A 12001-nucleotide genomic window follows, 5' to 3' on the forward strand; every position below is an offset into this window, starting at 1 on the left:
TTACCAATATATTTAGAATTGTTATACAGATGTATTTGTGTGAATACAGATAATTATGTTACAGTATATGTATTTATTTTAATAAAAATATATCAAATACTATATTAAAGATACAAAGGAGTTTGAGACCTAATGGGATAATTGAAACTAGCCACATACAACAAATATCAAAATAGTAGTTTAAAGTGAATATAATAATGAGCACAGAGGAGGAACATCTACTTAGTAAGAGGGAAGGGAACGTTGTAGCTGCAACTTTACAGTTGAGTTGGACATTATCCTATGGGTGTCATGGGAAGAGGAAAGCTCATTCAGGAGGAAGAGGCAGAACAAAGGTTCAGTGACATGAATGCACGGGAGGTCTTTGATAGTGGTAATAGAGTCAGAGGGATAGGCTGGCCCAGACTGGAAGTAAATATTTTTAAGTAAATATGATGTATACTGTCTAACTTGAATAAATATTTAAATGATAATTTCTCCAGCAAACAGAGGAGTCATGCCACCGTAATGAGGAAGAGGAGCAATATCTCTTGATTATCTATTAATCACGAGTCTTTGCTACATCTCTGCTACGTTCACTATCTCTTGTTTACCAACCCTCCCATTCTGGATATTCACCTTTGGCAGATTTCACTCTACTGCATCCTTTACACAGTCACTAAAATAATCTTCCTAAAGTACAGATGAATCAAGTAAGGCTTCTGCTCAGAAATCTCAAAGGATTTAATCTATTGCCTACTAAAATTAAGACAAACTGATTGACATAATTTATGAAGCCCCCCCCCCCTTCATTCTTTTAGCCATTCTTTTATTTGTCAAATATTTCTTAATACTGCCATTCTAGTTGCAGAGGATATGATAGATAAGATATGGAAACTACCCTATAGGAGTTTACTGTCACATGAAGAATTAGACATTAAGTCAGAATGTGAGAAAGATATGACAGAGATGCATATTGGCTTTGTATATGAAGCTAATGATTTAGCAATTTATATTTCCAGCTCACATTTTTCCCCTAAATGCTAGATTCAAATATCCAATCCAGTGTAAAAAAAAAATTATCTATTTAAATGTATAACAAGCATTCAAAACATAACATAAAATCAAGCTCTTCACCCCCTCTCTCAAACCTATTTCTCCCCCATCTCAGTGTATGATAATCTCATCCTTCCAGTGGTTTGGATCAATAACTTAGAGTCTTTAATTCCTTCCTTTCTCTTACATTCCATAGTCAATCTGTTACTCAATTCTGTTGGCTCTCTAATCAAAATATACCCAGAATCCAAATATTTCTATCTCCCACTGACATCCTCATCCAGACCATTACCATTTTTCAACTGCATCTTCTCAATAGCCTCCTAATCCATCTTCCTGCTTTAGTCCTTTGTCCTCCCTTCAGTCTTTTCTCAACACAGCCACCATCATAGTGATTTTTGTGTAAATCTGAGCATGTGTTCCTATGTTCAAGATGCTACAGTGACTTTCAAAAGCCCTCTATCATCCTTCCCTGTCTGCTTTCAATACCTACAATGCTTCTCCTGTACTTGTGTTCAGACACTCATGTCTCCTTCCTGGTCACTAGCTGGAATTCTCCTCCCCTGAAAATATCTACTTATCTTGCTCCCAACTTCTGCTAGTCTGAACATGATTTAATAATGTAACCTTCGTGCCCAAACAGCACTCTGTAGCCCTCTTCCCTGCTGTGTATTTCTCATTCGCTATCATACTATTTGATATACTGAAACACTTCTTTATTGTCTGTGCTCCCACCAGAAGGCAAGATTTTCTCCTTCTTTTGTTTCCTGCTGTGCTTAAATGCTTAGAAAAATTCTACTAAATACTAGAGAACGATATCCGTTTAATAAACGAATGTGTATTTGGGTGGGGGAAGGAGAAGTTGGCCGTACTAATAGTTTAGGGTTCCTGAAAAATAAATAAAAGGCAAGGAGAGAAAGACATGATGCTGGAGAGGAAGAAAAGGGAAGGATAACATAAGGCCTTAGGTTTTATGATAAGAAGCTTAGACTTTATGCAATGGTCAATGGTGATCTTCCAGGGAATACAGGAATGAATGGTTCAGATTCGCACTTCAAAGATCACTCTGAGAGCAGCACAAAGAATACCTTTGAAGAGAAATCAGATTCTAATCAACAACACCAGGAAAAGAGGCTGTTGTAATACTTGAGGCAAGAAGTAATGGTGGCCTGAACAAAGAAATCAATTAAGTAGATACACTTGAGATCTATTAAGAACACAGAATTAACATGGTTTGGTAATTGGGAAGAAAATGTGGACTTAAATCCACATAAAATGTGGATTTACTCAGTTTCTGGTTTAGATGGACAGTAGTACTGCCCACCAAAATAGACACTGTAGAAAAAGAGTACATATTAATAAGGTCTGATGAGGTGAGGGCCCTGTTGGACATTTCAAGTTTGAGGGCTTCCATAGCACCTCTAGGTGATATTTACCTACCAAGCAGCTGGGAATACCACAATGAAGCTTATAGTTGATCTTTGAATGGAGGATGTGAATCAGAAGTTATCAATATATAAAGTAGGTAAAATCGTACAAACAAATGAGATCACTAGAGGACAGTGAATAGAATCAGAAGACACTGCCTTAAAGGAAAATAACTTTTGATGGGTAGATGGGAAAAAAAAGAGCTCAGAAAGGAGTTAGAAAGTTATAAGAAAACTCACACATTTGCACAGAAGAGACTGAAAGATATCTAGATTATCCATAACACCAAGTGAGAGATTTTTTTTTTCAACTTTTTTTTTTTTATTTATTTTTGGGACAGAGAGAGACAGAGCATGAACAGGGGAGGGGCAGAGAGAGAGGGAGACACAGAATCAGAAACAGGCTCCAGGCTCCGTCCGAGCCATCAGCCCAGAGCCTGACGCGGGGCTCGAACTCACGGACCGCGAGATCGTGACCTGGCTGAAGTCGGACGCTTAACCGACTGCGCCACCCAGGCGCCCCACCAAGTGAGAGATTTTTAAGATGCAAGTTTGTGCATATTTTTAATCTAATTAGCTCTATGAAATATTATCTATTTTTTAGATAATTAAGTACTTTTCAAAATTCAAGATGTTTAAAACATACCTGTATATTCCACTGAGGGGAAGTAGCATTCAGATGGGCTTTCAGAGAGATGAAGCACAAATTTTTCAAGCAATTCTGGTAAAGCTGTAATAAACAAGAGAATAATTAGGATATTAAAGGTTAAGAATATACATGATAATGCATCTCTAAAGTCACAGACTAGTAGATAAAAGTCATCTGAACTTCTTCACAGTTACACTCTTAAGGGGGTCCAATTCAAAACACATACCACTTTAATATTCATAACAATGTTTCCAATGTAAATTAAATTTTAATTGCTTCACTGAGAACCTATTCAATGTAAAACTGGAAAAGAATCATGTTATCTTTAGATTCTCTATGGATTACTTCAGAACTTGCTAAATGATTTCGATAAAGAAAGAAAATCATCACTAATTAGGCTATAATATCTTATCATTATTCACACATACAAAAAAAAAACTTATCTGAACTCCAAGACCACAGTCAAGGGACAGTTCTCCTCTTTCAAAACCAGGACATGTTAGGTGTTTTAGACACTTTGCAACTTTATATATGTTCAAGACAACTGGATCAAAAGTAAGCTTGCCAGCAACTGGGCAAAGGGTAAGATGCACTGGCAGAAAACAGGAATTTTAGGGCAATGATACTCTTCTGTATGATAAATCTCCCCCATTATACATTTGTTAAAATTTATAAAATGTACATGGCACCTGGGTGGCTCAGTTGTTTAAGCATCTGACTTCGACTCAGGTCATGATCTCATGGTTCATGAGTTTGAGCCTCGCATTAGGTTCATTGCTTTCAGTACAGAGCCCGCTTCAGATCTTCTGTCCCCCTCCCCCACCCCTCCCCCACTCACATGCGTGCGCTTTCTCTCTCTCAAAAAATAAACACTAAAAAAAATTCATAGGATGTACAAACACTAGGAATGAACCCTAATATAAACTATGTACTTTGGGAGACAATGATGTAGGTTCATTGATTGTAACAGGGGTATCGCTCTGATGTGAGATATTTATAGTGGGGAAAGTTGTGCATATATGCAGGCATAGAATGTATATGGGAATTCTGTACTTTCTGCTGAATTTTGCTGCGAATCTAAAGTTGCTCTAAAAAATAAAGTTCATATTTAAAAAAAATAGGAAGAGGGGCACCTGGGTGGCTCAGTCGGTTGAGCGGCCGACTTCAGCTCAGGTCATGATCTCGCGGTCCGTGAGTTCGAGCCCCGTGTCGGGCTCTGTGCTGACCGCTCAGAGCCTGGAGCCTGTTTCAGATTCTGTGTCTCCCTCTCTCTGACCCTCCCCCGTTCATGCTCTGTCTCTCTCTGTCTCAAAAATAAATAAAAACGTTTAAAAAAATTTAAAAAAATAGGAAGAAATGCCTTTCTACTAGTGAACAGTACAGAACTGAGCAAAAAAAAAAAAAGTAAGCTTTTCTCTGACAATGCCACATAGATATGCCACTGTGTTTGAATTTATTATCCTCAAAATGTATATAACCAGTTGAATTATACTTAATATAGAATCCAATTTATTTTGCTGGAAAGAAATGTATCTTTAAAGCAACTTACACGCTTATACATGTATATTTAGCAAGCAAGTTTAAGTCGCCTTCAAAAAGTTTTTTTTAATGTTTATATATTTTTGAGAGAGACAGAGACAGAATGCAAGTGGGTTAGGGGCAGAAAGAGAGGGAGACACAGAATCTGAGGCATGCTCCAGGCTATGAGCTGTCAGCACAGAGCCCTGACATGGGGCTCGAACTCACGAGCTGTGAGATAATGACCAGAGCCAAAGTCAGTTGCTCAACCAACTGAGCCACCCAGGTGCCCCAAGTCACCTTTTAAACTATGTATTACATTCAGGATATTGACTCTGATTTACATTAATCAAATGGTCTCTTTTTCATATCCAAGTACATTTTAAGCACATAAGTCACAAAGAAAATTAGTGTTCAACATGTGAAAAATGTAAATCAAATAGGAATAACAACATGTGCTTTCCAATAACTGTAGCTCTGATAAGTCATGTATCACAATATTTTAATGCCTTAAGGTAAAAACAAAATTTACTGAATTCTACTCATATTATGATTTCAAATTAAAGTAAGTATTAAAAAGTATGAGAATGTAATTGTTGAGGATCAGAAAGGGCACCAGTATTGACAATTATTTGAACTTCTAGTTGTTTAAGGGTTCTATCTTCACAGGCATAAGGATAAATTCTCTCACTCACAGAAAAATCTTTCAAAGCTTTTTATCTATGAATCTATACATAAATAATAGCCCTTAGGTGAGAGCTTTCAACCTCCATGTGTTTATGTCACTTAATATTGTCTCTTGAGATTATAATTTTTTTTTCAACTTTTTTTTTTTTTATTTATTGTTGGGACAGAGAGAGACAGAGCATGAACGGGGGCGGGGCAGAGAGAGAGGGAGACACAGAATCGGAAACAGGCTCCAGGCTCCGAGCCATCAGCCCAGAGCCTGACGCGGGGCTCAAACTCACGGACCGCGAGATCGTGACCTGGCTGAAGTCAGACGCTTAACTGACTGCGCCACCCAGGCGCCCCATTGAGATTATAATTTTTTAAGAGTATCTTGATGAATTTTAGAAACAATCATTCTGAATTCAATGATACAAATAAGAGGTGAGATACACATGAGTAGCAAAGGTTATATAAAAAGTTAGTTTTAAAGTGGAAATATCCATTTAAAATTATAATCATTCTCATTTTAGCACAACCATATGTTTGCTATGTGTTATGCACACAAGTAAAATGTTTGAATTAATGAGAAAAGTCACAGCATACTGCTAAACAATTCTTTGAATCCTATGCCCCAAATCAGGGTTAGCCATCGGACAGACACCTAAACAAACTCCATAAACTGGGAAAATTCTTTATCACATCTGTGAGGGAGGTAAACACAATATGATTTGAAACTTAATAGCCACCAGACTAATTGCAGGTGTTTGCAAAGCACACTATTTTCTGGGAAGTACTGATCTTGAAATGCAAAATTATGCTATTAGATCCATACATTGAGAGCTTTTAGATAAAGTAATTCTAGACATCATATGCAAAAATGGCATTACCAAACTATCTGAAGAAGGTTCTGGATTTCTACTGGTTCCAATACAGTATATTCATTTTGCCCAGCAACCCTTATGAACAGCACTAGGCACTTCCAAATATTTTGAGAGATAGGCTATAGTCATGGAATAATACTAAAAACTAATCTACACGTGGTACTTGCCTTTTCAATGTTCTCAAGTAGCTTATATTCATTCTTTCCTCTATATTTTTAAAGAAAATTTACTTTATATAATTATAGATTCAGAAAGTTGTGAGGACAGTACAGAGATAACTTCCTTTATCCCTTCATTTAGAATAGGTCTGCTTTGACAAATTCTTCATCTGAAAATGTCTTGATTTTCTATTCCTGAAGACTATTTTCAGTGCTTGAATGTCACACTACTCCCTCTGTCCTCCATCTTTTCTGGTGAGAAATCAACAGTATTGATTTTCCCCTGTAGGTAAGATGTTGTTTCTTCCGGGGCGCCTGGGTGGCTCAGTCCGTTAAGTGTCCGATTTCATCTCAGGTCATGATTTCATCATTCATGAGTTCAAGCCCCGCGTCCAGCTCTGTGCTGATGGCTCAGAGCCTGGAACTTGCTTCGGATTCTGTGTCTCCCTCTCTCTCTCTCTGTCCCTCCCCTGCTCATGCTCTGTCTCTATCTTCCAAAAATAAACAAACGTTGAAAAAAATTAAAAAAAAAGATGTTTCTTACCTTCTCTGCTTTCAAGATTCTTTTTGTCTTTAGTTTTTATTTTTTAAATTTATTTTAACGTTTATTTTTGAGACAGAGACAGAGCATGAAAGGGGGAGGGGCAGATAGAGAGGGAGACACAAAATCCAAAACAGGCTCCAGGCTGTCAGCACAGAGCCCGACATGGGGCTCGAACTCACGGACCACGAGATCATGACCTGAGCCGAAGTCAGACGCTTTACCGACTGAGCCACCCAGTTGCCCCTTGTCTTTAGTTTTTAAAAGTTTGACTATATTGTGTCTTGGTGTGAGTTTCTTTGGGTTTACCCTGGTTGTGGTTCTTGAATCCACAAGTTTAGGTTTCTTGAAAATTTGGAAAGTTTTAACTATATTTCTTCAAATACATTTGTAGTCCTAACCTCTTTCCAGGTCTCCAATGACATGTTAGATCTTTTGTTATGGTTCCATAAGTCTCTGGGACTCTGTTAATTTTTTTTTGTTTTTCAGTCTATTTCCTCTCTGTTAATACCTTCAAGTTTACCAATCCTTCCTTCTGTCCTTTCCAATTTATTGTTGACCAATCCATTTAGCTTTTTATTTTGGTTACAGTATTTTCATTTCTAAAATGTCCTTTTGGATTTTCTTTATTTCTTTGTTGATACTTTCTAATTTTAAATTTGCATGTGTGAGACAAAAAAACATGTGTGGAAGGGAGGGAAGGAGGGGTGGTGGCCCTGTTACTACTGAGTGATGGTAAAAATCCTGAACTTTCGACCTGAGTCTCCTCTGATACAATCCTAGTAAGGAGCAGCAAGGGTGCCCCATTACTGCCAGGTAAGGATGGAAGTCCAGGCTATGCCCAAGTCTTGCTAGCAGGATTCTTTATGGTGGGTTCTATGGTTGGATTAAAGTGGTCACTTTCTATAAAAAGTATCTTGATAGGCTACCCCTCTCCTGCTCCTTTTGGTTAAAGAGAGTATGCTTTTATTGACCCCGCCTTTTGAGCCTATGACTTGATGGCCTTCTTAATCACTCTTTCTAGGATATACTAGGCAAAAAGAAAATTCAGAGAATTCACCTCTGAGGTGCCCACAAATATATACCACTTGTCTCTGAAAATGTAATTTCTCCAACAACAAAATATATTTTTCCCACTTTTAATTTTATAACAAATGATACAAATATGAAAATCATAAAGCATGGCTAATAAAGTGGACAATTTTAAATTATACTTTACAAAAAAAATCTATCATATGTTTACATTAGAACCTTTTCCTTAGACTTTTATTCAAAATAATGTTCATTTAAAAATGATGATTTTTAGAAAACAAATGCACAACTATGTGAATATAAAACAAATTATTTGCTAGTTTAGGAAACATAGCCATCACCTCAGAATAAAATTCCAATTTCCTTAAGAGTAACTACATTTATTTGGCTGGATGTGGCAGAGTTTTAAAATATGTATCAATAAAAAAGTCCATCAAGTTTCCAAAAATGTAGCAGTATGGTAAATTCAGGGGAAAGCTGGTGAAACCAAGCAAATTATTACCTAGGTAAAGTCAGATCAGTATTCAATTTTGCTTACCAAGACCTCTTAGTTTAAAAAAAAGTTTTGTTGTCTCTCAGATTTTAATTTTTTTGATAGTTTATGTGCTGCCTACAATTTTACTGGTATTAGGGAGTAAGGGTCGGTGGGCATCTTCCTCCATATTCTTTCTGGCCTCCAGCTTCCTTGCATCTCAGATTTTAATTTTTGTTTTCAAGGATCATAAGTTTCTCAGAAGTTAATGGACTTCAGGAATGAGTATTATGTATTCTAGACATGCCAGTACTAATCCACAGGAAACACAACTTCCATTAATATAATTTTCATGCAAAAAACCCCCCACAAAAATTAAACAACGTACTCACCACTTCCACTGATTATATCGGGTTTGGCCTTCATCATTTTGCAAAATTGTTTTCGGCAGTTTTCTATCCACTCAGTTTGTTTATCAGACATTTTGAAGCATAATAAAAGATTGCCAAGATCATTGTCTAATAAGAAACATAGCTATATTATGATGAGAAACACTGAAAAATAAGTATTAATGTTAAATATCTAAATAGTTACAAATTCCAGAAAAAGTATAGTATATGGCTTTCAAAAGAAAACATTTTCTGTAATTACATCTTATACGATCAATTGCTATTTATATTTATTAAATGCCCAGAAAAAATTTAAAAGCTCACAAAATGGACTGACTTATAACCATAATGCTTGAATATTCTTTTTCTTATATGAAAGTGACTCATTACTGAGTATTTGAATAGACATCAAATAACAGATGTAATAAATGTAAGATTTCATTACATATATGGACATGAACATTATACTCTTATTTCATGCACATTGATATACAATTTTATTAATTCCTTTAAAAGCAAAAAGAAAACATAAGCATAGAAAAATTTCTAGTCAATCATTTATTTCCACTTCTTGCAAAAAATTATACTGAAAATGGATGACGCCAAAATATAACCTCTTTCTAAGCAATTTCATCAATACATGGGAACTTTCATCTAATTTTACTTTTCCATGTTAAATTTAGTTTTATTCCCATGAGATTTTTCCATCTTCCACTTTAATTTCATTCTTATGAGATTTAGCATTAGCAAACATCTATTAATAATATATTAAGTAAGGACTTTGGCATCCCTAAGAAAAGGATATACAAGTATTTATTCAAACAAACATATATAATATCTTCCCACATATATGTAGGCAAAGATTCAAGGGAAAGAAAAAAGAAGCAAAAATGTTATTTTCTAGAAGATCATGGGGGAATAGGTAGTCACATGAACTCATACCTTTTAACTTTCTTTGAAAGAGATTTTTGGGATCAAAAAGGAAAAAAACCACCTTTTGAAAATAAAGGGTCAAAGGCCTGACTGCTCCTGCCCAAAGGTGTGTCTGGGAACACTACCAGCACAAGTACATCTGCCTAAGCTCTATTTGGGGTGATAAATCCCACCGGGAAATAACAGTGGTCAATCTAATACCAGAGATAGTTTCAATCAACTCTTCTTTTCAAAAATAAAATAAAATAAAATTATAATAAAACAGGTCCTTATTCTTATAGCTTTAAAAACTTAATCATCCTACCATACCAAACTGTTCTATTTTTTTCATTCAATACTTGTAAAAATATATTCAATAAGTATGTATGGAGCTCCTACATACAAGATATGTATGTATCTTGGCTACAACAATTAAGACAGTCACTTGCCTTAATGAATACCACATGACATAAACCATATGTTTGTATGCCTGTATATATATATATGTGTGTGTGTGTGTGTGTGTGTGTGTGTGTGTGTATAATACTGCAATTAAGACATATCATTCCTATGATCTAAATTGGTTTTATTTAGTCCTAAAAAAGCAGATATATATATGTCACACAGCTCCCATGGTTATGAAATCTAAAATAATATAATTAAATATATAAATCATAATTTATGTAAATATGTCCTTATTTGACATGTAGGTCACAAAAAAAGCCTTTGCATATCAAAGCTACATATTCTTTTATACAAACATGAGTATACAAGTAAACATACCAAAGATATGCATACTCACACAAATATACACATGAGTCAGAAAGAATTGTTTGTTCAAAGAATGTGTAATTCAGATACTTAGTATAAATATTCTCTTTGAATATTAAGACCAAAATAATCCTGTAACATTTCATAAATAGCCTCAATCAGAAACAATAACTAGAGAAAAATTAAAGTGATTAAATCAAAGTAAAAATGATTCTTTGAAACCTTTAACCTAAACTCAAGAAATACCAAAGCTGATAATTTTGTTGAAAATTATGTTACTAATAACAACGTTATAATGTTAAATATCTTAACACGACTTAGGTAAAATACTTAATGCAACACAGCATTAAAATAAGTTTTTGTAGTTTCCATTTAGAATATCTACATAACTTACTTCCCAAGAAGAAACTACCTAGAGTCTAATAGGAATCACTAGTGGCACATGACTGCAAAGACAAATGCAGTTTTTCATCTCTCTTTCCTCCTCTAGGTCTTTTCCATCCTTGTGTAATCTGTCTTCTAACTACTATCTCCTTCAAGTAGAAGATGCCCACATAGCTCTTTCATAAATTACCTGCTATTTAACAATCCTATATTATTCTTTCCCTCTTCCCTCCCTCTGTCCATTCCTTCACATTTGCTATTCTGTTTCACTTTTCATCATCTCATTCTAAGAAAAAAAGCACAAGGCACCATAATTGTAAACAGTGCTGAAGCAGCAGATGTGGTATGCATATGGATCTACCAATCAGCGGAAGAGCTAAAGGGTCCAGTTTACCTGGAAATTGGAATTTGGGCTGTCAGAGGGGAGGGTGGGTAATGGTTACTGAAGAGGGCACCTGTTGGGATGAGCACTGGGTGTTGTATGGAAACCAATTTGACAATAAATTTCATATTAAAAATAAAGAAACATTAAAAAAAATTAAAAAAAAAAAAAAAAGAAATGTTAGGACCAAAACAGCTAACATAGGCACCATTACCTGGGTGTGCTGCCACAAGGACTTCCAAATGTCTCCCTCACAATGAACTAACCTATTCAGTCACAGACAATGATTGACAACCAAAGGCCTCCCCTAATTAAAAGGTGTCAATACAACCTAAAGACAGGCTAACTTGAAAGTACAGCCTACACAAGAAGGATAATTCAAGATTTTCCAACCCTCTCCCAAGTTCGCCTACCACTCTTCCTACTTTTGTGCAGAGTAAAGTGGGAAGTCCAGAGAGAGGCCAAAGGTGTTACATAAGCAAAGGCTCTTGGACATGGAGAATGAGGCAAGAGGAAATAAATCATAGGAACGGTAGTATAAGGAATACAATAACTCTAAATTAGTGATTATGTGAGTAGAGCAAATATGAATCTGGTGTTGTCCAAAAATTTCTATGTTTATAATAACACAAAAGAAACCCAGAGTTTTGTCTCTGGTCATGATATAGGTACTGGGAATAGACCTGCTGTCCTGCTGTAAACAACATGAAAAATAAAATATAATAAACAACTGTTTTCAAACATTGGCCAATAGGCTGTAGAGGACTGTTTTGCTGGAGAA

At 35.6% G+C, this 12001-nt stretch overlaps 1 protein-coding gene and 1 long non-coding RNA gene across 5 annotated transcripts in view; one reads left to right on the plus strand and one right to left on the minus strand.

Moving 5' to 3' along the window:
* TBC1D32 (TBC1 domain family member 32) overlaps positions 1 to 12001 on the minus strand; it is a 199943-nt gene that overhangs the window by 42007 nt on the left and 145935 nt on the right. For all 4 annotated transcript variants that reach the window (XM_042987091.1, XM_007078680.3, XM_042987089.1 and 1 more), the window contains 2 exons: positions 8775 to 8900; positions 3109 to 3192 (listed from right to left, as the gene is read on the minus strand). In XM_042987091.1, coding sequence (XP_042843025.1) covers positions 3109 to 3192; positions 8775 to 8900 — 210 coding nt within the window. The remainder of the gene's footprint in view (positions 1 to 3108; positions 3193 to 8774; positions 8901 to 12001) is intronic.
* Positions 1 to 12001, plus strand: part of LOC122238727 — a 51842-nt gene that overhangs the window by 18719 nt on the left and 21122 nt on the right. The window lies entirely within an intron of this gene.

This window comes from Panthera tigris, chromosome B2, assembly GCF_018350195.1.
Source record: "Panthera tigris isolate Pti1 chromosome B2, P.tigris_Pti1_mat1.1, whole genome shotgun sequence".
Taxonomy (NCBI): Eukaryota; Metazoa; Chordata; class Mammalia; order Carnivora; family Felidae; genus Panthera; species Panthera tigris.